The sequence below is a fragment of the Castor canadensis genome, chromosome 12 (genome assembly GCF_047511655.1).
Source record: "Castor canadensis chromosome 12, mCasCan1.hap1v2, whole genome shotgun sequence".
NCBI lineage: Eukaryota > Metazoa > Chordata > Mammalia > Rodentia > Castoridae > Castor > Castor canadensis.
The window spans coordinates 113729559-113755655 of NC_133397.1; the positions used below are offsets into that span (position 1 = coordinate 113729559).

Genomic DNA, 26097 nt, shown 5'->3' on the forward strand with positions numbered 1-26097 from the left:
ACAGTAAAAGCACAAATCCCCACCCTGGGGGATTTGTGAGTCCTGCTCCCTTTAGGGTCAGGCATTAGGCCCACAGAGACAGACTGAGTGGGTCTGAGTTCCAGTTTTGCCATGTACTGGCTGTGTGACTTGGGAGAAATGACCTGACATGGCTGTGCTTCATTTTCTCCTCTGGGGACAAATATAACACCAATCTCGGAATGGATTTTTGTGAGCATTAAATGTTTTGCCTGGCACTCGATACATGTGGACTGTTTGGAATTATCCTCTTACTCTTTCTCAAGGAGACAAGGTCTTCAATGAAATGAAAAGCTAATTCATACTACCTCTTTAGAAAAACGAGGACATCAAACTGACCTGGTCCTGTTATTGGAGTATGTCGCTCTGCAGTTACCCATCCCACCCCGCCCCCCCACACACACGTTTATAGGCAGTGACCATGTGCTAGGCACTGCATTGCAGATGTTGTAGGAATCAACTTCGTTTCATTCCCCCAACAGCTCAATAGGGAAGATGCTATTACCCCTCTCATTGTGAAGATGAGGCAGGGAGGTTCAGGCAGGTTAAGCAGCATTACAAGCAGAAAGTAATGGAGCCAGGACTCAAACACAAGTCCATCTGACTCCAAAAGCCCATCCTGATCACAGGTGTCCTGTTCTCTTAAGCAGCTCTCCAGTTCAGGCTCAACTCCAGGAAACCCCAGCATGGCCGCCTCTGCTTCTTTCACCCAGCTCTGCCCCTGTACCCCTGCAGCACTCTGAAGGTGTCACTGTACACCCTGCTGCATACCCTTAAATCCCCTCAGGACTTATCTGGCATCCAGTACCCTTGGGCTGTTTGCTGGGTTCTCAGTCTGACCATTGATCTACACGAAGGAAAAAAAAACAAACCTCCAAAACAACAAAAAACAGCCATTCTGGACGTGGGCCCTGGTGCATTATATCATTAGGGATCCAGTGGTGCATCCCATCCCATTATCGCCTGGCCAAGCTTCTCCAAGCGAGCAAATGGCTTTCTTCTGTCTGGCGGGGGGCACAGCCCTATCTGCCCTCCCATTGGAGGAGAGATTTTATCTGTAATTGACAACTGGCTGCCTGCCACTGCCCTGCCTCTGCTGCTGGCCCAGGCCTCTAGGCAGCTTTCCCTGCGCTGAATTCAGGAATAGGCTTTCCCTTCTTCTTCCCTCCCCATGATTGTCTCTGTGTTTTTCACCCTGTTCTTCTGTGCTGCCCAGATGGTTTGGGAGTGCTAGTATACTCTGCTGTGTGACTGGACATGGAGACCTCAGAAATCTTTGGAGTAAAGCCTGAGAGCCACAGGTCAGGACAAGGACGGTACTAACACTTAATGTGTATCGACTGTGTGCTGTATGTAGACACACACCCTGGCTAGGCCTTTGGAATGGGTGCTGTCATTATCCCCATTTTACTGATAGAGAAACTGAGGTTTTGGGAGGTGACCCCAAATTACCCAGCTAGTAAGTAGCACATCAAGACTAAACAGAGGCCCGTGTGATTAATGCCAAGAGTGAGTGAGGAGAAAGACAAGAGAAAGGAGAGACAAATGTGCACCCAGGTCTGGCTATGTCATTTGTAGAGCCCAGTTCAAAATGAAATCACAGGGCCCCGGTCCACAATTACTGATTCCATGATGGCAACAGCTGATCACTGGAGCCAGTGTGAGGCCCTTCTGAGTGACCACAGGGCTGCCCACTCATAAGCCTGCTTTATGTATGCCCTGTGTGAGTTGGAGGGAGCAACAGTGACGGTCATGGACAGGGTCTGATCATTACTTTCCACTTCCCCATACTACCTGGGCCCAAGTGTGTTCATTCCCCATCCCTATGCAGCCCCTGGTTGAGTCAGCAGTTGGCCCCAGTCTATCAGTCATCCAGTCATGGGCAGTGACTGGCATCCCCAGGGCCTTGGCCCACTTAGACTGGTACAGCTGTGGGGAGCGGGAGGCCTCCTGAACAAACAAGCAGGCACACAGTGGCCTTTCTTGAACAAGGAAGACTTCTTCTAGGTTGTGAGGTCCAGGCAGCAGCAGTGGAGATTGGAATGCTGCCTGGAAGTCCAAGGTCCAGCATTACATCCCTTTGTGTAACCCCGAGCAGGTTACTTTCTCTCTGGGCTGCGTGGAAGATCCCCGAAGAGGTGGGGTTAGGCTCAGGTGTGTTGTGTTCCCCACTGTAGGGGGTCAGAACTCAGGGAAGTCCCCACAGATCCACAGCCAGAAAAGAGAGGCGGAGGCAGACACACAGATGAGCAGCAGGACACTCAGATGTCTTTATTGGGGTTCGAGCACAGCATGACAGTTGAAGGCATGCGGACAGGGCAGCAGGGCCCGGCCTAGGCGTGCCTTAAACACACACAAGGGGGGACAGCTTAGAAAAAGGACTGACTGCAACACCAGAGAAGGGAAGGGAAGAAAGGGAGTGGGAGGGAGGCTGAGGGAGGGGCAGAGGCCAAGGCTGAAGGGGTCACCTGGCCTCTGCTATTGCACGCGTCCTCTGGCCACTGGCCAGGAAGTACAGTGTTGCAACTGGTCTCCCCTTGCCCAAGGCATCCCCTTCTCAGACCCCTGAGCCAGATGGGCAGACAGACCCCTTCCCTGCCGTCTGCCCAGCAGCATCTTTGAAAACAAATGGACTAAGGAGACAGAAAAAAAAAAATCAAAAACGAAAATGAGAAAACGCCCCCCTTCACCAAGAACACAGACTGGGGTAGTGGAAGGAGTGGAAGAGGCTGCAGAGTAGCCTCTGGAAGTCCCCCACAACTGGGGTGTGGGGTGGGAGGTAGAGCCCCAATCTGGGCTGGGGTTGGCTAGTGCCCCTTGGGGGAGGCAGTTTTGCCTTCAACAGACTTCAACAGGCCACCTGCTGGCAGGAGAAACACCCCCAAGAGAGAAAGAGAGAGTAGCCTGGGACCACCCAGTTGGATGGGCAGTTCCCAGGGGCACTTTTCCTGGGACATCCCACACACGGTCAGAAGAAACAAGGAATCTGGGAAGGGGAAGGAGATGGGAACCTTGGGATGGGGAGAGGTCTTGGGGAGACACAGCTTAACAAAGACAGACCACCAGTAGCACGTGCACTACACACAAGAGTACAGTATGTATGAATATAGATACTATATGTGCATATATAGCTCTTCAATGTACATTAGAATAGAACGCCAGGCCCAGAGAGTTTCATGGCAGCATATCCACCAGTCCTGTGCAAACAAGGATATTTGAGTCTTTCCCAGCAAATGATTCGTGTCTGGGCTCCAGAGTTTCCCTAAGCCTCTGGCTTTCTGTCTGTCTGCCTGTCTCTCTCCCGTTGGTGCCGCTTTAAGAGAGGGTGAGGACTTCAGCCTGGGCATAGTTGGACGAGAGGGCGTCTTGGCAGGTCTCTGTGTTTAAAGAGCACAGGTGTGAGACACTGGGACGCACGCTTTCGGTTCAATATTGCCTTCTGGGGGGCACAGAATTCAGCAAAAGAAAAGGAGAAACAAAGAATAAGATGTTAGAAAGAAGCCAGCTGCTCACCCACAGGCTGTGGACTAAAGAGCAGGCCAGGAGAAGAGTGGGAAGACATGGGGAACCTAGGGCTAAGAGGCAAGGAAGAGCAAGAAAGGTCAGGGAATAGGGTGAACGCTTCCTTACTCCTCTTCCAACCAGCTCTGGGCTAGAGGGACTCAGGTGATGTTGCAGATCATTTCCATACCTGCTCAGGAAACCACTAGCTCTCAAACTCCCATCCTCTAAGGTCTTCAGAGCATCAATGCAGTGAGGACAGAGACATACTAACAGGGAGGCAATGGGGGGAATTACTGATGTGGCCTATGGCTTATGGGCCGTCACCCAAGCTGTTTTCAGACCAACTTGAGCTCTTCCCCATATAGCTCCACTGCCCTCACCACTCTAGAGTATTCCATTGTCCCAAGGAGCTGGTGAAGACTCTAGAGAATTGGAGCCAGGCCATGCCCAATCCCTACCCTCAATGTGGCAGGAAAAGTTCCAGCATATGGAAGGCCTCAAGAGAGAAGGCTGGCAAACAGTTATACTGAGAAACCCAAGACCTCTCAGAGGGCCCTCACTGGCACCTTCTCCTCAGCCTGGGATGTCTGGAGTTTGGGACTTTCCTTGCTTCCCAGTGGCAGTACCAGCAGGACAGTTGGGAGGGTGGGAATTTCAGCCCCTCCCGGTCGGCATTGAGACAACCCTTGCAGATATTAGTTTGTGGTGCAGGGTGGGGATCAAACTTGGCATCCAGATCTCACAGCTTCTACCTTGCCATGTGAAGAGCCTCCATTGCTCTCATGGGAAAAGGATGTCATCATCTCTGAGTGACACTCTTTCCATCTCCTTAAGACCATGGGTCCCAGCCACCTCCTTAAATCTTGCCCCTTAGCCCACAAGTGTATTGGGCCTCTGAGTACCTCTGTGAGGAGAAGAAGCCCAGAGTTCTTTACAGTCCCATTTCTGAGGACAAGAAGAGACAGCAGTGGTCTTGCAGTACTGTTAATACCAACCATGTCCACACAGCTTTAGCAATACCCAGCCACTGGCCCCCCTCCCTAGGGAACCCTTTAGGCCACTACATCCTAAGATATACTGGGGAGAAAATGGCCTTAGGCAGTTTTTCATTGGATTTCATGGCTCTCCATCCTTGGGGAGCATCTTCCTAGGTCTCTTATTCTGGATTTTACCTTCATGACCCACCAGGAGTGAGCCAGGGGTTTCAGAGGGTGACTCTGGCCAAGGCAGAGGAGGCTCTGCTTTTCCAGGTTCTCTGTAAGGGGCGGCACTGGCCCAAGAGTGCCTGCTCAGACAATTCTCGGCTTCCCCTCCAGCTTCTGTCAGCCTAGCTGCAGGATGAATGGTTCCCTTCCTTCTGGTGGCACCTCATAGTCACTCTCTCAGAAGGTTAGGCCTATAAAGCAGCCTCTAGGGTTGTCCTGTCCTGAACAGACTGGAAGTCAAGGCTAAGAGTTCCTGTCTGGGATGCTTTCCTGATCTATAGGAAGGGGCCAAACCCGAGCTGTGGAAAAGGTTTCTAAAAGTCAAAGTAACAGGAATAAGTCCAAGTCCAATCCAAGGGAAAACAAACTACACCTCAGATGTGGGTAGGGAAGATCATTCTCGTGAGGGATGCCTAAGGCCTGGATGGGCCTGAGGTCTGTGCAGGCAGTCATCTCCAGGGCAGAGCGCAGTGTACACAGGACCTCTGTGAATGCCAGGACTCACCTTTACCAGGGCCCCAGGAAGGCCCAGAGGTCCTGAGAGGTAGCTGGGGACAGATTAGCTACACAGCTGTCCCACCAGCTGGGTCCTATCTCTCCCCTCCGAAGCAGGTGGGGTAGAGGAGAATGTGGGTGCCCATCCCCCCAGGCACTAGGGGCTCCAGCATGGCACTGCTGCATTGTGTTACCCAGGGACATCTGTGCCCCCCACAGGGGTGCTATGAGCATGCCCATCCCTGTAGGAGGGAAGAGGGAGGAGGCGGTGGGTGCCGTGGAAACTTGGGCTCCTGACAATTTGAGGGCTGCCTTAGAAATAGCCGCCTCAGCTCCCTAAACCAGCACGGCACTCAGAGAAAATAGCTGTGTTACCCATGCAAAATCAGACACCTGGCTCAATGTGTCCCCATCAGACCCCAGACCCCCCCACCCCCCAGTGCCAGGAGTCCTGCAGGGTAGGGCTGGATGGACCTGTCATGAGGAAGCTGGGCTTTCAGACTTGTCTGTGATGGGGGAAAAATGACAGTATCTCCATCCTGCTCCACAGGCTTCCCCATCCCGCCATTTAAAGCGTCTGTTCCTTTCTGAAGGCTGGTCACAGGGTGTGCCTCTATAGTCCTATAGTCTATCTTCTTAATTCTTATTGGTCACTTCATTCTGAGAGTAGGTGGCAGGCAGGCCCTACAGACCACAGCAGGGCTGGTGTATCCCAGTACCTGTTCTAAACAGACCTTTCCAGAAGGGCCATCCAGTGTCTGTTCAGAGCTGCTACATGCACTGAGACAGTGAACCTCCTGGCATAGGCTTTGCACCATGGCCCAACCCCAGCAAGTAACCTGATCTTTCTCCCTGGGTCACCTTTTGGGATGAGTCGTACATCTCCCAGCTTCCTGCCAGGTCCCTAAAGCTGTCTTGCCAGGCCTGTCTTTGCCACCCGGGAGGGAGCAGATAGGGACCTTCTTTAGTCACTCCCTCTACAAAGCTGCATAATCTGACTCTAAAAATTGCCAGGCGCACCGCTCTGCTGTCAGGTCTAGTTCCCATCAGGTGAAACAGGAAATGTCTGGCTGAGGCCTTCATTCCTCAGTCCTGAGCTGAGGAAAGGGCCTGGTTGGGGAGGGCCCAACCGGCAGGTGTGGGCCTCCCTGGGAGTGGCAGAAGCAGGTGCAGGCAGGATGACTTCTGTTTCCTCACTTCCCCTCAACTTCCCTGAGCAAGGTGTACCCCTGCTCACCCAATGACTCACAGACCTGTTGTGCTCCCAGGCTCGTTAGGTAAATGAATACACTTAATTATAGAAATTAGATGAGTCTCCGTTCTGGCAGGAATACAGAGCAGAGGCTGGGTGGGAGCGGCAGGTGACTCAGAGGCAGGGCTGGGAATCTGAGGGAGCGGGAGAGAGAGCGAACTGTTGCGGAAGCAGAGGAAGCAGTGTGGAGAGATGCTGCAGTGCTGGTCACAGATGGGATGCTGGGTGGGCCGCTGGGTGTCACCATTGAATCTGGGTACAGGCCCTCCGGAGAGTAGAGCCTCTTCGTACCTAGGCAGTCTGCTTGGGGTTTGCACCAGCCTAGGTTCTAGGAACCCACACCTGTGCCCCAGGCCAGAGCTGGAAAATACCAGGCCCCTGCTCCCAGAACAGCTCTGCTCATGGACACTGCTCTTTCAAGGAATCAACCCCTCTTTATGCCAGCACAGATGCCCTTGTTCCTTGCTGGCCTCAGTATGGGATGGACAGACAGACAGACAGATGGGTTGTTTGGTCACTGGTCAAAGGCCATGAGGAATGGAAATGCATTTGCCATGATTAAAGTATTAATGTAGGCACGCCCCCCACCCCCTGCAAGGCTGACTGATCCTAGGTGCATGATGTACCAACCTGTGGTCTGTGGGACACTGACGGGGAGGCACAGCCCAGACACACAGGTCTTGGATATGCTGGCACCAATGGCTCAGAAGATACCAGCTGGACAGGGGAGACGTAGGAGCCCTGGGAATAATCTGCCCTTGTGCTCAGGCTCCACTGCTTAACGTGTAGGGTGGTGGGGTGCTGTGCAGAAGAGGCTTAGGGGCCTGAATTCTTCTCCACCCTGATTGGCTGCTGCCTGTGGCCCCAGGAGGGATAGGGGCTGGGAGGGTGGGTGAGTATGCCTGCTTAGGTGTGTGTCCCATTGCCCACAGGCATAGCTAAGGCGCGGAGTAGCCGGGTGGGGGGCTAGTTAGAGGGTGGAAGGGGTGGGAGAGCAGGAGTTTTCTCGGAGGGTAGGGTGAGCTGTACCGCGATGCCAATGGAGACAGCCCCAGACTGGTTCCAGCCGCTCCAGCTATGTTGGTTAGACTCCGGGACTTTTCACAGCCTTGGTGAAGAAAAGGCACATGGATCAGAGGGGCACAGCTCCTCACCGGGGCAACTCCATGGAAACCACGCTCCAAGGGATCCTGCAGAGTGAGTGGCCCTAGGCAGGGGTGAAGGGATCTGTCCTTCTGTGGAAGAGGCTCCTTGACTTTCCTTGGCCTCTGGGTCTCCTTGGCTCCTTGGATAGGCTCTAGGACCTGACACCTAGCTTTTTGTCTTATCCCGTTCCCAGGTAAGTTCTCCCAACTTTTCCTTGCTAGCTCAGCTGCACAAAGACCTCACAGCATCCATCACCCACTTTCTCCACCCTAAGAAGCCCCAATTGGCACCTGCCACCTTCCTCCTGGAAGCTGACACTTGACACATGGGCAACTATGAGTAATGGTAGGGTCTGTGCCAGTGGCTGAAGGAAGCCTGGATCTACTCTCTCTGGGTCCTACACATAGCTGGGTACAGAGAGGTGCAGCATGATATGGCGTGGGAAAAACTGTCGAATGCACACTGGGAGTTTGGCAATGTTAATTGCCATGCTTGCTTAGCAAGGCCTGTTTCCCAGTAACCCACCTGTTCCCTCTCGAAGGTCACTTTAATTGGCTGAGCTACATGCTTGTTGCCAAGAAGCAGTGTGGAGGAATCTTGAAAATAGAGCAGCTGGGCCCCACGGGCACCCCAGAGAGATAGAGTGGTAGGATGCAGGCTCTCCTGCCCAGTGCACATACATACGCACCCTTTCCGTGGGTGAGGCTGCTCCTACTACCTCGGATCCCTCCTCAATTGCACTCATAGTCTCTTGCAACACCTCTACTTCCACTGAGCCCCTCACAGCCCAAGGAGGGAAGCAGGAGCTCTCAGCTCTGTTTGCTCAAGTCCTCCATGGGAATAGGGTCTGCTCCACCTCACACTCTAGGCTGTTCACTTAGTAGGCTCCGGCCAAATCAAGGATGCAGTGTTGAGGGAGGATTCAGTGTTGCCATTGAGTATTTGGGGCAGGAGGTAGGAGAGAAAGGCGTGTCCAGTGACTGAAGATTGGGCACAAGCTCAGAGCTGTGCACCCTCCATCTGAAATCATTTAGCTGGGGCCTCTGGGCCATCCCTTCCCAGGTGCCAGACTGCTAATCCCACTCCTGCCACCCAAAAAGACACATGTTGGTCACATACTTATCAGCTGGCAGAATCAGGGTGGCCTGAGGATCTTGTGGGAATGGTGGTGCCCGGGGAGCTTGCCTGGACTAAGCAGCCAGGGAACATCTTAGAGGCAAGAGGCATCATAGGATCTCTCTGCAGCAGCCACCACTCCTGCCTCATTCAAACCAGTCTCTGTATGGGGTGTGGGACAGGTGGGCAGCAGTAGGGGGTGGGAATACCTTGCTAGTTAAGAAGTGACCAGAAAACTTGGGGTCAAGATTTGTTTTATGAAGAGCTGGAGCTTCTCCTGGAACTAGGCAGAGTGTTAGGGAGGTGAGGTTACAGGGGAAGGCAAGAAAGACAAAATGTGAGCAGGGACTGGGCAGGAGGAGCATCTGGTCTTAAAACCCCTGGACTTGTCCATGTTCCCCTCTTTCAGGCCAGGAATCCCTAGCTCCACAGCCCAACTTCTGCCCTGCTCCTGCCTGGGCTTGGGGCCTGATGCTGGAATTCCCACCTTCCTCAACAGACACGGAAGGAGCTGCTCCCTAACTCTCCAAATCCTTCAGATCATTCCTCAGAGGAGACCACTTTCCCCACCCTGGTCATCTCTGGCTTGAGAGGACTGTCACACCCCAGGTACTTGCAGTCCAATCCTTGGGCTGGGGATGGAAGGGACGGGGCCTGTGTGGGCTTTCTGAGGACTGAGGACACAGAATCTCCAGGAACTGCTTCCTTGGAAAAGACTTAGAACTGTGCAGGAGGCCTAGGGAGAGGCTGGCAGTGACTGTGTGGGCTCAGGCCTGAAGGCAGGAGCAGGTCCAGAGGCAGAAAAGGGAAAAATGGAGGGGAGGGGCCAGGCTCCTGGCCCAGCATCCCTCAATCTTTTAGTGCTGCCCTTCCTTGTAGGCATCTTGGGGGAAAGGAGGCCTCTATGGACACTTTTGGGATGGTGAGGCTGTTCTAATCCAGAGACTTGACTATCAGGGTACCCATTCTAAAAGCGGGGGTGCATCAAAGGCAGAAGAGATGGTGGCCATGGGCTGAGAGGAGGAGGGGACCTCAAGGTTTGTGAGGAGGGCTGGGGAGACTCAGCTCTGTGGGAGCTCCCCAACTTCCCAGCTCAGGGAGCCATACCTTTCCGGACACTGCCATCGGCACAGGCATAGTCCCCGGCACTGAGCAGGAAGCAGGTGGCAGCCTTCTTGTTTCTGTCTCGTGTGCCTGAGCATCTCAGGGCCCGGCGCTCCTCAGGGGTGGGGACAGAGGCCAGGGGCTGGGTGAGACCAGCTCCTTCCTCATCAGACAGCACCACGTTGGCATCACCATTCTGCTTGGAATCTGAAGAGTGGAGACAGAAAGGAGGCTGGGCTGCAATGGCTGCCATGGCCTTCCCATGGAGTCTCTGAGAGACCTGGAGTCTCTCAGATCTCAGACTCAAGAGTGTTACTTTCCCAACGTGAGGAGGGGCTTTGGGTCACCAGAGCCAGGGAGCAGGGGCCAAGGGCAGGATGTTGTGCTTGGTCTAAAGGTGCCTTTTCTCCAGGAGTGTTCCCTGGGGGCTGGAACACAGCACAGACACCCAGCAGCCAGATTCCCCAAACTGGCCTGCTGAGGATGCCCCAAGAGATCAGCCCAAGGCAGGCAGCAGACTTGGCTTTCCCTTGGGTCTGGCTCAGGCTGGCTCTAGAAGTTTGAATTCCCTGGAGCAGGCCTGGTTTGTGGGAGGGTGGTACCACAAGGGTCAAACCTACTCAGCTCGCTCTCTGTACTACTATGGCAAGTCTTTTCTTTACTAGGCACCTAGGCCCGAGGCCAGTGCCCAAGGGACTTGGAGCCCTCTGTTCACAGGGCTCCCATGTCTGGGGGACACTGGAGAAGAGGCCCCATTTCAACTCCCCACTGTGGGGCTCTTAGTCCCACCAGTTGCCTCTGTCAGATAGCAAGAAGGATGATGCTGGCCCTTGGATGTATGTGTGTGTTTGGAGAAGGGTGGCGGGTGGGAGGACTTGGTCTGAAGACTGTGGCTCTGGCATTCAAGCTCTTAGCATGGCCAAGCAGTCAGAGCAGATGAAACATATAGCTGATAGGGTGCACTTAGGAGCAAGCTCAAGGACCCTTACAATTGGATATGAAGATCTGCTCTGAGCTCTCAATGGGTCTCAGAACACAGTGGGAATTCCCTAGGAGATTTTTTGTTCAGGGATCGAGAAGTGGGCAGGGCTGGGGCGGGAAGAAGAGGGAAGCCTGGGGTGCTGTCCTATCAGGGTCTTTATCAGGAAAGACTCAGGCCCCTGATGACCCCAGAGAATGAGTGGCCTGGTGATGGGTACATGTCAAGAGGCCACAGGTGAGCGTCCTGACTCAGGTAGCTCCCCAGAGGATGAGACTTGCCTTGTCCCAGAGATCAGCCAAGAGCTGCTGCCTTGGTCTCCCGGTCCAGCCCAGTGCCAGTGGCCTGGCACTCAACACCCCTCCAGACCAGGCATCCCACCCTCCGCAGGAGCCCATCTTAAGAGCTAATGCCTTTCTTGCCCTCAAGCCCAGCCCCATGTTGCTGGAGACTGAGTTGATTTTCCTTCCTGGTCTCCTGACCCTGATGCAGGTGAGCTTTCCTGGGCAGCCTTTCCTTCCAGGGAAGGACAGGAATTGATATACAGGTCTGTCCCTATCTGAATGCAGACACCGGTTTCCCAAGACAGTCTGGGCCACTCCCTTCTCGGTTCCCTCCCACCCATGTCAAAGCCTGAGCCCAGGATTCACTCTGGCTTGTGTGGAACAGAAGGCAGCCACCCACTGCTGTTATGTTACCACATTTATTAGGCCAAAGACATCAGACATGACCATTTGGGAAAGAAGTGATTCATGTGTTGATATACCTTGGAGGACCAGCTGCCCTGCTCTCTGGCTAATACTGATAGTGCCCAGCATTTGTAAAGTGGTTCTAACTTCTCCAAAATGCTTCATAGCCATCATTCATTTGGGTCTTATCATTCTTGGGGTAGGATATTAACGTATCATTTCCATTTTATAGGTGAGAAATCTATACCAAGAAAGGGAAAGAGACTGGCTTCAGGACACCCAGCACAGAGGCCACGAAGGGATTAAAAACCAGGGCTTCTAACCTACAGCCCCATGCACTGTCCATCAGAGTCTGTGTTGGATGGAATACCCTCTCCACAAACCCTGATGTAGAGGAAGCACAGAAAGCCAGAGGACGGAGAAAGTCCATCACAGTATTTTGCCTCCTAAAGGGACGGAACAACTTACACTTAGTGAGTCCAGCCCAGTAAAGCACAGCTCGAAATCCCAACAGCTGCGGTTCACCAGGGAGACCCCCCCACACACCCCCAGCCACTTCCCAAGCTCTACTCACCTGCCCGTTTCCTCTCAGCCATGCCCTCTTCCCGGGCAGGCGGGCTGGTGTCACTGTAGGTGCTGTCCCGGGGCGAGGTCTCCTCAGACTTGCAGTAGATGGGTGACTCGAGCTGGGCTGGCCGTGGCACATGCTTCTTTCGCTTTTTGGGCAGCTTCTGTTTGGCCATGGCCAGGGAGTAGTACATGCCGAAGTTGTTTACAATGACAGGCACAGGCATGGCGATGGTGAGCACACCTGCCAGTGCACACAGTGCCCCCACCAGCATGCCGGACCACGTCTTGGGGTACATGTCCCCATAGCCCAGTGTTGTCATGGTGACCACGGCCCACCAGAAGCCAATGGGGATGTTCTTGAAGTCGGTGTGGTCGTTGCCCCGTGGGTCAGAGGGCCTGGCCCCGATGCGCTCTGCATAGTAGATCATGGTGGCAAATATGAGTACACCCAACGCCAGGAATATGATGAGCAGCAGAAACTCATTGGTGCTGGCACGGAGCGTGTGACCCAGCACCCGCAGACCCACGAAGTGGCGGGTGAGCTTGAAGATCCGCAGGATGCGCACAAAACGCACCACACGCAGGAAGCCCAACACATCGCGGGCTGCTTTGGACGACAGGCCACTCAGTCCCACCTCCAGGTAGAAGGGCAGGATGGCCACGAAGTCGATGATGTTGAGCAGGTTCTTGACAAAGTCCAGCGTGTCCGGGCAGCACACGATGCGCACCAGGAACTCCAGAGTGAACCACAGGACGCACACACCCTCGATGTAGGTCAGAATGGGCTCTGTCTCCACCTCCCTCCGGAAGCGCACGCTGGTGATGTTCCCTACCCGGTGGATCTCTGTCACATTGCGGTCAATGTTGAAGGCTTCATGGGTCTCCAGGCAGAAGGTGGTGATAGAGACCAGGATGAAGAAGAGAGAAGCAAATGCTACCACCTGTGGGTCAGGAAGGTGATAGAGAAGAGCCGTCAAGACTGGGGTAGAGGAGCCCTGCTGGAAACAAGGAGGGTAGGCACAGACTACCAGACAGTCTCTCAGTGGAGAGGTAAGATTAAGATAAAGTCCAGGACTACAGTTCCCTCTTTGGAGGGTCTTTATCCACCTGCACAGGTGCTCAAGGGCAATGCTTCCTAATCTTTGCCACAATGAACAGAAAACAGGTTGCTCTTAGCTGGAAGTCATGGATCTGGGAACTGCAGCTGCCTGGCCCCGCCTATGACAACTCTGCCAGCCTCAGTCCCATTCATACAAACCAGCTGAAAATGAGCTCTGATGCGATTCTGTCTCAGGAGTTTAAGGGCAGGGCCTGTAGTCCTGCCTGTCTCACAAGCTCCCAGGTGAGGCTGTGTCCACGGACCACAGCTGGAGTAACCAGTCTCCAGGGCAGTCAGTGGTCCTCGAAGTGAAGGCCTGGACCAGGGGCACCAGGTCCCAGGAAACTGGTTAGAAATGCAAATTTTAGGCCCCACCCAAACCTATAGAATGAGAAATGCCAGGAGTACAGGGCCTAGCAATCTAGTAAACTTTCCAGATAATACAGATACACTCAAGTTCAAGGTCCACTATTTAAGGAATGTGAGGCTGCAAGAAAGGACCTCTTTCTTCCAGCGGAGCAAATTAACCACAGCACCAGCCATGACCCTCTTAGGGTGTCCCCACTCACTGCCTAGAGGTGAGGAAGTCACTTGAAGGAGAACATGTGCCATGGCAGGAGACAGGATGGCCTGCCCAGAACAACCATTCTCTTCTGCAAACTGATGTTTCCTGGGACACGGAGCTCCACAGAGAAATGAACTGCATCCATCAGGATCAGAGCAGTAGTGGGGATGGGGGAACTGGCCAAGTGGCTCAAGAGGTAGAATGCCTGCCTAGCAAGCATGAAGCCCTGAGTTCAAACCCCAGTGCTGCCAAAAAGAGTCAAAAACTGGTGTTTACCCAAGAAAAATAAAAGCACATGTCAGAGTGGTCAGAGTGGCCATGGCTGATTCCAAGAGCTGCCATTAGAATGATGACACTGGCCCTGGGCAGAGGAACAGCTGGACTGAAGTGTCCAATCATTATGAATGGAGATGAGATGTGTGTGTAATAACACCAATTACGGAGCCTCATCTGTTATTCATGTCGTGCCATTCAGCACTGTCAGAATGCCTGTTGCTGGGGTCTAGCCTCTTCCCTAGCTACTGCTATCTGGCTTGGTGGATGAGGCTGGCTTGCTACCTGAGCAGATGACCAAAAATGTGGTGAGGGAGGTCTGCAGCCCTATGACGTTTGGCAACCCCTTGCTTTCTCTGTCCCAGTTTCTACCTGGTTGAAGCCTTGCGCCTGTCCAATGGGCACTCACATTTGCCTCTCAAGAGTCTGCACCAGGAGAAGGATAGGGCAATCTGTTCTTAGGCCAGCAAAACAACAATGGAGAATACAGGGCAATCTGGGAAATGAGGCAGGAAGTTAAACCTCCAGGGTCTCTGGAGCTGAGCAACTCCAAGGAGGGAACTTAGGCCACGGACATTTGTCAGCTGTCCTTTCTGTGCCTGGCACTGGTAGGCACTCTGTATGCGTCAGCGTCTTCAGTCCTCCCAGTGACCTGGGAGGCAGGTCCCATTTGCACTGGAGGAACTGAGGCTCAGAGGTTATATACTTTCTCAGGTCACACAGCCTGGAAAAGGTGAAAACTGTTCAACTTTGCAGTCTATACCTTCCCTTCCCTAGCGTACTCTTGTCACTATCTCTTGGGCAAGGTCAATTCCCAGGCCCAGGAAGCCAGCTCTGAATTGTCGAGACTGTCCCATCAGCTCCCTGATGCCTGCTATTTCACCTTGAGGATGCCCAAAGACAGCTCCCCCACTCTGCAATGAAGCTCAGTTTCACTTGAGTTGAATGGGTTGATCAGAGAGCACACAGAAGGAGGTCGGGGCTCCACAGACAGACTCATCTCAAGAGCTTTCTCGAGCTCCATTCCTATTGAACTTAACTGGGGGTGACCGGAGATGCAGAAAGGACAAAGGATAGAAGGCACACATGCACAAAGTTGGGGTCAGGTGTGTTGGGCGCTCAGAGGGAGACGCACAACAGCCTCATTACTTCTTTTCTTTTACTTTGCTTCTTTTCTTCCCATTCTTTAAGGCCTTACTTCTTTACTATTCTTTAAAACCTTGCTTCTTTTCTATTCTTTAAAGTCTCTTTCTTTAGACTCAAGCTGTCCTATGTTCCCTTTAATTTCTTAAAGTCTTGGCCCTCAGACTTGCACTGTCCCATGTTCTCTTTAGCTTTTCTTTAGCTTAGCTTTTCTAAAGCCTATGTATAAAGTTCTCAGTGCAGAAAGCTGCTCTGGTGGAGACACACAACAGCCAGCAGCAGCAGCGTCATTCTCACAAGCCACCCCGGCAGTAGCTTCCACCCCTCACAAGCAGCCAACCAATCAATCCATCCACCAATCCAACCCAATCAATCCAAAACCCATCCATCCCCTGCATCCTCCTTCAATGAGTCTTTTATAAACAAGGAGGTGAAGCAACAGTTCTTGGGGAGGGGCGTGACATTGTAACAAGAGAAACTTGCTCTGTAAACATCTTAGGAAACCCAGCTGTGCTGCATTTTGCCTTCACCCCCTCCTGCGGCTTGGGGCCATGCCAAATTCAGCCTGTAGATTATTTGACACAGCTGTGCTATGCCAAGTTCTCATAGGGTTCTCATAATCCACTCCCCTCAGACCCTCTTTCCTTTTTCCTTCAAAGCTTTGTCTGGAGTTCCTCCTCACCAGGAAGGTAAATTTTCAGTGCCTTTGCTAGTCTCATTTCCACCCCGCCTAAGAAATGGGCTGCAAAGACAATGCAAGCTAACAGGGCTGTGGGCAAATGACTACAGCCTGTGGCTCTCCATGGCCATCAGAGACCAGTTGGCTGGTGAAAGCACCTGCCTATGGAGTGGTGGTGTTGGAAATCTCAGGTCCTGGCTCCACGCTCTGCCCCAAGAAGCAGAAGAGAGTCTGGAGAGGGGACAGGGATAGCAAAGGCCCGTTATGCCAGGAAGCATGGGAAATGTGAGCTCTCTCTGAGGGACAGTAAGCCAGGAGAGTTGGTCCACCTGGGAGCCTGGGCTTGAGGTTAATTAGTGATGTGGAAAAACAAGTTCAGGAAGAGCTGCCAAGGGGCCGAGCAAGGGGAGCAGAACCAGGAGGGAGTGACCCGGACCATGGTGTCACCCACAGGCCAACACACCTGTCTGGCTGCTGCCACTGCCCGATATTTCAGCAGCAGTCAAAGGTACCCCTCAGGCCTCGGAGGCACAGACTACCCTTCTGGGTTAGGAAACCACACCCTCGCTCCCGCTGTCTTAACTTTGGCTTGTCTTTCTTTTCTTTGACACAGAAATGTCCAATGTATTATCCTAAGGTCACAGATACCCTTTCAGGGCCTCCATTATTCCTCTCCACTAAATTACTCTCCCAGCTGGATTATTTCCTAAGTGGTTGACTGCTTGTAATTGGTATTTTGCCTCAGGCTTCCCCTTGGGGTAAGGGGTCCTGATTTTTTCCCACAAAGCCATGGACTTGGGGCTTCCCAGGACAAAAGGAAGCCCATGAGAAGGCTGCAGCAATGCCATCCTGCAAGGACTCAGAGCCTGTGCTTGATCCTTAGCCCCTGCAGGGTCACCTTGTAGGGCTAGCAGGTGCATCTGAGCTCCCTTCTCCTCCCTGTGCTGCCAGACTGAAGGAAAGGGACAGCTAAGGAGCCCTGTGTGGGAAGCCTTGCTTCTTCATCCTGGTCCTGCCCTCAACCAGGTAAGTGGTGCCCTGTGCTGTTCCCTCCATGTAAGACAGGGACAGTACAAGCACCCACCTTGTATTGTCACTGTGGGAGTAGGTTAACTTCACCAGGACAAATGCCTGGTATCTGGTAAGTGTTCCATAAAATGGTGACAGAACTAATGTATTAGGAGCCCTCAGGGGACCATTGCTTCTGGAGCCAAAATATCACAAAATCCTGGCTTTTTAGAAATAAAAGGAACTTCAAAGGCCAGCCAGGTCAGCTCCCTTTTGATTTAACAGGTGAAGAAATTGAGGACCAGAGTGCCTTGCCCTGGTTTCCATGGCAGAAGCTACCAGCTCTTTCCGCTTTATAAAAACACAGGCTGTGGAGTTTGCTGGAAGTCAAAACTGGCCAAGCAGAAAATGGTGTGAAGTGGCTCTACCAGGGCCAGCTCCTCTCCTGCCACCAGAGTGGCCCTCAGCATTCTGGACAGGAGGTTCTCCCTGTCAGGACAATACTTTGCCCAGCACCCCATTCTGCAGAGGCCCCTCAGACACATGCTGGTCACTGTGTCCTGCAGGTGACAGCCCATCTCCAAAGGCCCAGGTGTTTCAGCTAGTGAGTGGTCAGCCCTATTACCAGCTTCTGCCACCACCCCCTACCCATGCCACCTTAAGGTTGTTCTTGTGCAAATGTAAGGTCACACGTGGCGTTCAAGTTAGGCTCTGCTTCTAACTGCCTATGAGACCTTGCATGAATTTCCTAGCCTTAACTAGCCTTAAGATCTTCACCTATAAATGGGCATTTACTATGTGCCTCTGTGCTGAGACAGCAGAAAAAAGCCCAAATGAATACCCCTGCTCTACATTCTAGTGGAAGAAGGCCGTCCACAATTAAACAAGCAAAATACATAGCTTGATGGACAGAATAAGTGTTATGGAGAAAAACAGAAAAAGGAGAGATGGGGTATAAGCTATGTCCTAATTCAAATAGGATGGTCAGGTAAGAACACAATGACAAGTTGACAGCTGAACAGAGACCTGAAGGAATGAGGGAGGAAGTCACAGGAAAACCCATAACAGTTCCTGAGATAGAAGGAACAGGCAGTTTAAAGGCCCTGAGGCTACAGTGTGTATGGTGTGTTACAGTGGATGAGAGTAGAACCCACCTTATAGGGTTGTTTTGTTGATTACAAGAAATGATACTTAACTCAGCACAGAGTCTAGAGTGTCTCAGGAATCTGGTACAGGCTGGGCGAGGGGAGAGGTGACAGACACCAGTCACTGGGAACTGAATACAATCATTGGGAGGGGAGCCCAAGGAAGGAGGGCCAGGGAGACAGATGGACAGATAAACATAAGAAGACTCATGCCCAAAAGCCTATATTAAGGATGAAGTGTAGGAGAAGGGAAAATTGAGAACACAGCCAAAGATGCTTGCAAAGGAAGATTGATGGGGATGAGAAAGGTTCTGAACCTCCTAGGGAAGTGTAATCTTAGCACCCAGGAAGTGCTAGAAGGGAGAGGGCACCCTGGATAAGAGGCAGAAGGGAGAGGGCCTACTGAAGAAGGCATCTCTCAGCTTGTCCCTGGATCCTGAGTGAGGACCTGCACTGAGATCCAGATCCCAGGTGTGGGGCACCCCTTCCTCTACTCTTGGCTCCCTTGTAAGCAAACCTAGCCCTCGTCCCTCCCAGCCTGAGCCAGGACCCTCTAGTTCCAGCGTCCAGAGCCAGACTCTTCCTGCGTTTGTCCTCTTCTGGGGCAGTACTGGCATCTCCAGGCCACTGTCTAAGAACCTCCTACCCAGTCAGCTGGCATTCCTATCCCTCCACGTCCCATGTAGCAAACTTACCTCTGCCCAGGCTGGTCTCCTGGCTTGGCAATTCCCTCTTTCCTGTCTCTGCATGGTTTGGTACCACCTACATTGCCACACTGATAATTTATTTATTTATATATGTATTTATAACCTGCCTCCTTCTAAAAATTATTTCAGAGAGTCAAGTCATTGGCCTACAAGTCCCAACCAGCTCAACTTCTCTTTCCTCACAGAGCCTCCTCCTTACTATGTAGAGGCAGGATATATCACTCCCTTCCCTTCTCTTACCTCCTAGTAAACTTTATTTTTTATGACTACCGTGTCACTTCTCATGATCCATCCAGTATTACTGTTGCCATTTCTTATCACCTAATTTCCCTCAACTGTCACCTACTCCACCTGACCTGATTCTTCCTCAGTAGAGACCACCTCCGACTCATCTTCTTATCTGGAACTCAACATGGTGTCTATCTTACGGTAAGTGCTCAGAAAGTGTTTTTGGGATGAGGGGACCAAGCTTACTGCAGCTTCTTCTCTGGGTCCTGGGGGGACCCGCCAGAAGGGATCATCACCCCCCATGACTGGGGCTGGGAGTGATGAAGGAATACTTCCATGTATGGGGGGAGTGTGCTAGCACCTCGTCAATTCTCCAAGGTGGGCCAAGTCCACTTCCTGATGAGCTGTGTGACCACCCCATAGCCTGAAGCAAACCCCCAGAGGGAACTAAGCCAGGGTCATAGTACATTGGTCATCTCCAGGAATTGAGGATGGCATGAGTACCCTGATGTCCAGCAACCAGGCTGGACATCACCACTGTCCAGGACAGAGGTGAAGAGGTGAAGGGCTCTCTCTCTCTTCCCAAGGTCCTGATGCCTGACTCTTCCTGCCTACTCTGCTTCCTGCTCTCCAAAATAGCCCAAGTTTACTTTATCCCCTCCCCCAGTTTACATCCCAGTCCAAACGGTGACAAAGAGAAACACCTCATCATCCAGAGACAAGATGTTCAGAGGCAAATGTTGGTCTGTTCAGAGCAAAAGAAAAACACAAAACAAAACCAGGAGGAAACTTGGAGGCTGCTAAGGAAGGGTCTGTATGATGGCCATAGCCTTTGGCTTGGTCCCTCCTGAGCCTCAGGAAGGAAGCTTATGGGTCACCCCGGGGAAGGCTGGCACTGGCCTCCTGGGCTCAGGTTCCTCCCAGTCACCCTAACTCCGAGGGCACATCATCAGTGAGTGTTGGCCCTCACTCCAAAGCCTGTCATAACCACCAAGTGGTGAGTCCGCAAGTAATGCCAGACCAGAGATGTGAGGGAACCTTCAGAAGGGGGTGGGCAGGAATTAAGCTCTGCATCTCTTTCCTAAAAGAACTTGGGTTTATCCTTCTGCTTGGGCCAGGAGAAACCTGATCTTTACTCCTAACCAAGCTTTGTTTCCTTTTTCTTACAAAACTTCCCACTGAGAAAAGGAAGTACCACACCAAAGCAATTCTAGAAGTGGAGGAGGGGTGGAAGGAGAGAGGAAAAGGAAGCTCTTCAGAGAGGGCCACCCCAAGGCACCCAGAGCCAGAAGCCCTCTCTGAGTCAGCACCACAAGGGGCAGTGGTAGGAACACAGACATGGACTCATGAGACTTGGGTTGGATTTTAGTTCTCCCACCAGCTGTGCCACCCAGGGCAAGTCTCTCTGGGCCTCAGGTTCCTTATCTGTCAACTGAGGTTAACAATCCCTGCCTCCCCGGGCCAGAGGAGGAAGTGAGAACACAGGACAAGGAGCAGCCTCACACATATGGGTGGTAAAGGGAGAAACCCAGCTCTCCCTGTCCCCAGGAGCAGCAAGGATGCTATGGATCACTCAGAAAGGAAGCCTCATGGGAAAATACATTCAGGAACCGATTTCGCCAAAGGAGAAGGACTATAACCCTTACCATGGCTGAGAGCTAAGCTAAGGCCAGCTCACCTTGAGACCTCTGGAGAAGAGTGAGGCCTCTGGTCTGCTCTCAGAAAAGGAGGAAGGCATGATTCTAAAACTCTCACTGGTCCTCCTTTGGCTGTGAAGCCACCTTGGGTAGCCTTTGCTGTGCCCAGGGGCAGCGAGCAGTGGGGAAGGTTGTCCCCACCTGCCCCCAGCTCAGACCAAGAGAATGGAGCAGGATTGAGCATCCCGGCCTGGAGCTGGTCTGAACAGAACAGCTCTTTGGGCCAGGCCGGTAGCTAGGCAACAGGCTCTCCTAATCAGCTCAGTTCACTTTCCGTTGGTGTCTGTTTTGCTCTTGTCATAACGCACTACTCAAATGTCCGAGCTGTTGTGTGCAAAGAGATGCCTTAGGGCAGAGAGCAGCAATTCTGGCCTTATGTGCCCTCCTAAAGGACATCCCAAATCCAGCTCACTGTGGAGCTGCAGACCCTTCCAGGGAGGCAGTGGCTGAGAATGGAGGAAGGATGCACACATAGCCAGGGCACAGGGCAGGGACAGTGTTACTAGCTTGGGTCAACGGAGTGACAATGTGCAGTTCCAGAACCCCCTGCATGGCACAGTGCCCTCAGGCCTAGAGAAGTAACAGAGCAAATATCCATTCTGATGTTCCCATCTGCTCCTGGGTTTTCTGATGTCATCCATAGGGGGTACAGGACCTCAGAACAACACCAAGCAAGCAAGAGCAAGAAACTAGCCACCTCTCCATCCTGCAAACACCCTCATTCAGTGGGAAGGGCATGTAGTAATCACAGAAGCAAGAGTTTGGGGGTCAGGGAGCTCTGACTTTTATTCAAAGCCCTGCCACTATCTTGCAGTGTGATCTCAGACCAGGTATCTAGCCACTCACAGCTTCGATTTGTTAAATGGGGGTAATAGCCTTGTTTTAAGTTGATTTGCAAGAGCACCTGCACAGGATGCTCAATGAATAGCACTTATTAATTTTCTAAATTGTGTATTCCCACTTGTGTGACCAGGAGCAGCTGAAGGCTTGCCTTTGTTGTATTCCATAGCAGTAAGTAGGCTACTCATCAGTACGTACAACCTGAAAGCTGGAAACTAGGGACAGTTTGCTGGCTCTGCCATTACTTAAGTGTCTTTGTCAAGACATTTAACGTTTCTAAATCCTGGTTTCTTCATTCCTTAAATGGGAGAGTTAACTCTACGCTGCCCTAAACTTCAGATTTCAACTGGAATGCTTGGGCTGATACAAACCATGTCAAAAGGGCAAAGCATCTTGGGTCCTTGAAGGATTCCAAAGGGCAATCAAAGCTCTCAGCTTAATTACAGAGACCCCTGGCTGGGCCATTCTGCAGTGAGTTGAAGAAAAAACTCAACTCAAGGTTAGTTAGTATAGCCCTTTGCAATTCCAGAGGGAAGAAGCTGAAAGGGTGAGTAGACACCAGAGATTCCAGGATGCTCAGAAATTGGGCCTAGCTCCCCTAACCACCTCCTCACCTAACTGACACTTTTCCCCATTTCTATCAAGCTAAATCTGCCTCCTCCTTGTCCCCCTCCCCTCAACTTTAAGACTCTCAATAACCTGCACATGTCTTTGTCTTTTAGTTCAGAAAGCTAGCAAACTTCATGAGAAGCTTGCAGAAGCCACAAGCATGAAAAGCCTGTGAACTCACAGCAGACCTTAGCCAGGGGCGTTACTGTGCTCTCACCTTCTAAGCTGGTCTCAAGGCTGCAATAAAAGAAACCAGGGGTGGACGGTGGGGCGGGGTGGAACTTTTCCTTTGCGACTAGGATGAGGCTTAGCCCATGAGATGCTGGTAAGAGGGCAGGGCTCTGAGACTCATTAACATAACCTGGGATGCCAGAGGTACCTATCAGTTTCAGCTTCCTAGCATGAAGCAGTCCCCAGACCAAACAAATTACTTTGCTCTTTCCTGTCTCCCAGAGACCCCAGCCAGGCTTTAGGCTACGGCCATGAGATCAGACACCAGCCTGCAGAGTTTTCTTGTTCAAAGAATCTAAAGCTTCCTTCTGGGTTTTAGCTGTCCAAGTGTAACAGGGTGAGTGACTTAGTCCCTTCCCATCACCCCCTTCCACCTACCAGGGTTAAGGAAAACTGGATTAATTTAGGGAGGAGGTGATAGGGAAGGACCAGTTCTTGCCTAAATCAATCCGTGCTCTCCCTCCCCACATATGCCCATTTCTAGCTGTAACCTGAACGAGGGCTTTCTGGGAAGCCACTTTGTGCTGCAGCAGGAAGACAAGGAATGGCAACAAATCTGGTAACATCACCAGGAAGCCTGTGGCTGGCCACTGCCCTGGGAACCTGAAAGACCTAGAATAGCGGGCTCTTCCTGGCTAACTCTCTCCCATCCTTGCTGAGTAGGAGACTGCCAGGCATGCAGGAAGCCTTGGGGCATGGCCTGCTCCCTGGAAGAAACACAGCCCTGCTCAACCTGACCAAGTCTGGGTTCTAGGCAGCTCTGCCTCTTGAGAGCTGAGCATATTGGAATCTATGTCCCCTCTCTCTGAAATGCATAGCTGTCACCACAGAGATCTGCTGGCTAGATGTAAATGGGGTGGCATGGCATGAAAACATCTAAAACACACACACCCCAGCTTTCTTCCCTCAGTCCTGCCTCACCCCAGAAGAAGGCCAAATTCCAGATCTCCAGGACCAAAGGGCCGCTGAAGATGTGGTGGCCTGTGCCAATCAAAGGAGGAGCTGGAAAAGCCAAGCTGAGGGCACCCCACTTACTTGGGGGTGGGGGGGGTTGGAGGGGAATGCGGCAGAGCAGGCAGTTGGGATTGGGTCCAAGTAGTAAGTCAAGTGTGTGCAATCTCTTGATAGAGCATGCAGGGGAGAGGGTGGGAGTCATTCCCTGAGGGCCCTGGAGGGAGTTGGGAGGGATTCAGGAATAGTCTGCCCTAGTAAATCGGTCTCCCTCTGCTCCTCCCTGCTCCTCCCCACCCCCACCAAGCACCCCTTGGAGACCAAGATAGAGAGACCCGGGCTGCTGCCACTCACCCTAGCTGCCCGGGAGGAGTAGGGATCCTCGAAGAGCGCCCACATGCGGGGCTGCCAGCCACGGCAGCCCCCGGATCCGGCGCCCGGGCCCGCGCCTCCCTCGTGGGGACCCAGACGCTGCAGGGCCAGCTCCCGCTCATCGTCGCCGGCCTCGTCGCTGGGCCCCGCGCCACCGCCACCCCCGTCAGGGCTTTCGAAAATGTCGAGCGCCTCCTCGGCGTCTCGGTGCTGGCGGTAGGTCATCCAGCAGCAGGGTTCCACATCGGTCTCATCGATGCCCCAGAAGGTGAGCTCCTCCTCGAAAAGCGGCCCGCACACGTCGGCGGGGCAGTGCAGCTTGCCTGTGCGGTAGTAGTTGAGCACATAGGCGAAAACGCCCGGGTGCCGATCGAAGAAGAACTCACAGCCCCCGCCGCCACTGCTGCCGCTGCTGCCCGCACCGCCGCCATCGGACTCGGGCCGGCCCCCGCCGTCGGGATCGGCCAGCCAGGCGAGGCGGGTGCCGGGTAGAGTGCGCAGGGTGCTGCGGTAGGTCTCATGTCGCGTGCCGCCCACGTTGATGATGATCTTCTCCGACGCCTCGCCCTTGGCCATCTCCTCCTTCAGACATGTTTTGGACGGAGGCTTGTTCCCCGACTTGCGCCCGCGGTAGGAGGAGACACACACCGAGCTGATCATAAGAAGCGCTGCGGGGCTCCGGCTTGGGGCGGCCGCTGCCCTCCAAACACCCTTCCCGAGGAGGCAGCGTCAGACGGGGGAGGGGGAGGAGACGAGGAGGAGGCAGGAGGCGGCGGCGGCGGCGGCCCCCTCTGCGGCTTGGCCCTGTCCCTGCCTCCCCCCCGGGGCGCCGAGCGGGAGGAGTTGGGTTTCTCCGGTGCACAGGTGGTTGGGATTTGGGCAGGGAGCGCCGGGGAGGGAGGCAGGTGGGGGACAGGAGAGCTGAGGATTCAAGCGAAGGCCCCGGAGAGATAGAGGCAAGCACACTCAAACGCCACCCAGCTTGGACGGGACACAGGGACGCTCGGGGCCGGAGACACGCCCCCCCCCGTCCCCCAGAAAAAGATGTGCACAGTCCCGGAGCACTGCGAGGGTCCGCTGCGCGCGCGCGCTCACACTCACACGGGCCACCCTCCGGCTCCCAGACCGCGCCAAGCCTGGGAGCGGCCGGTTCCCGCGGCGGCAGCAGCAACAAGTCCTCCGAGCGGCTGCCGGGTCCAGGCCGATGCGCTCACGGCTGTCGGAGCTCCGCGGGCCCGGGCTGCCTGCGGTCAACACGAGGCGGCGGCGGCTGCATGTGGCCTCTTCCCCCCATTCATAAATCCAGCGCTGGGCACCGATGGCGGGCGGGGCTCAGCAGAGCTAGGCGGACCGGCGGGCGGGGGCTGCGCAGAGCGAGGCGACCGCAGGAAAACAAGCGCGCCCGCAGAGCGAGCCGGGGTCCTGCGGCCAGCGGCTGCGTTGGGCTGGGCGCCGCGCTGCGGGGGCCGCGCCGGGGCGGGGGGGTGGCGGTGAGATCAGACGGGGCGTCCTGCGCGGCACCAAGCCTGGGGGGGGCGGAGCCGCTCCGTGGATCGGGGCACTGGGTGCTGGCGAAGGAGTCTTCCGGGCGGCTGCCGAGCGGCCAAGGACACCTGCAGGCTTCCACCGCCGCGCCGAGCAGGAGACTCAGCGCAGCGCTCCGGCGCCGGGTTCCTGCGATCTGGCGGCGCCGGGAGCCGCGCCATCTACGCGTCTGCCCATCTCCGGGCCGGGCGCCGGCCTTGGCTCGCAACAGGGGGCGGGCGCGAAGTGGTCTGGAAGAGGGCGCCTGGGAGCAGAAGGACTAAGACTCAGGGGGCTCTGCGTCTAGCTCCTGCGATAGCAGCGGTCTCGTCGCTCCAGTGGCGCCTTTGCTTCCCAGCCCCGCCTGTCCTGGGCGCGCCCTCCTCCGGGCGGGGTGGGCGCGGCGCGGGGCCGACCCGGTCGCTGCAGGGCCCGGCGGCGGAGCTCAGCCTTCCTCGGCTCAGCGGATCACAGTTCAGGCGCGTAACCCCCTCGCCGCCCGTGCCCGGCCTAGCGCACCGCCCCTGCGCGCCTCCGCCATCATCTCCTCCCGCCCCCTCGTCCGGCTCCCCGCCTTTCCTGAGCCCGAGCTCCTCCCACTGCAGCCCCGGGGACACCCAAGCGCTCTCAACCCCTAACCTCTACCCTCTGCCAGCCTCTTCTTTCAGAACCTGTCTCCCCTTCCCCGCCAAGCTGGTGGCATTGTTGCTGTTTCACTGTAGTTGACTAGAGGCGGGATGGAAGAGAATGAAGAGATCCTTCTCCAGGAGGCGGCTGCCCTCTCCTGCTCCAGCCCCCTGACCACCGTGTCCCCACCTACGCCTTGGAAGCTGCTATCTTGATGCTTTATGGCCTCTATCAAGTCACTACAGTTCCCACCATGGAACCAGGACTGGGAGACCTTGAGCAGAGAAGCAGCTGTGGTCTGGGTGGAGGGAAGTCAGAACC

The 26097-nt window shown here is 54.0% G+C and overlaps 1 protein-coding gene across 3 annotated transcripts; it reads right to left on the reverse strand.

Annotated features, from left to right (window-relative positions):
- Positions 1 to 2264: 2264 nt before the first annotated feature.
- Positions 2265 to 25874, reverse strand: Kcnc4 (potassium voltage-gated channel subfamily C member 4). 3 transcript variants are annotated; one of them, XM_020181126.2, is made up of 4 exons: positions 23608 to 25868; positions 12083 to 13019; positions 9844 to 10047; positions 2265 to 3395 (listed from the first exon to the last, which is right to left on the reverse strand). In XM_020181126.2, the coding sequence occupies exons 1-4, from the start codon at positions 24283 to 24285 to the stop codon at positions 3334 to 3336; spliced, it is 1881 nt and encodes a 626-aa protein (XP_020036715.1). In that variant the 5' UTR covers positions 24286 to 25868; the 3' UTR covers positions 2265 to 3333. The 3 variants fall into 3 exon arrangements, with proteins under 3 accessions (XP_020036715.1, XP_073906896.1, XP_073906895.1); XM_074050795.1 differs by having other exon boundaries at positions 2265 to 3457; XM_074050794.1 differs by lacking the exon at positions 2265 to 3395 and adding an exon at positions 5669 to 7582 and having other exon boundaries at positions 23608 to 25874.
- Between the last annotated feature and the right edge of the window lie 223 nt (positions 25875 to 26097).

Coding starts and splice junctions, on each gene's coding strand:
- Kcnc4 (XM_074050794.1), bottom strand. CDS start 24,285: ATGATCAGCTCGGTGTGTGTCTCCTCCTACCGCGGGCGCAAGTCGGGG. Junction 13,020..23,607: donor ACTCCTCCCGGGCAGCTAGG/GTGAGTGGCAGC, acceptor CCTGACCCACAG/GTGGTAGCATTTGCTTCTCT. Junction 7,583..9,843: donor CGATGGCAGTGTCCGGAAAG/GTATGGCTCCCT, acceptor TTCTTCACCAAG/GCTGTGAAAAGTCCCGGAGT.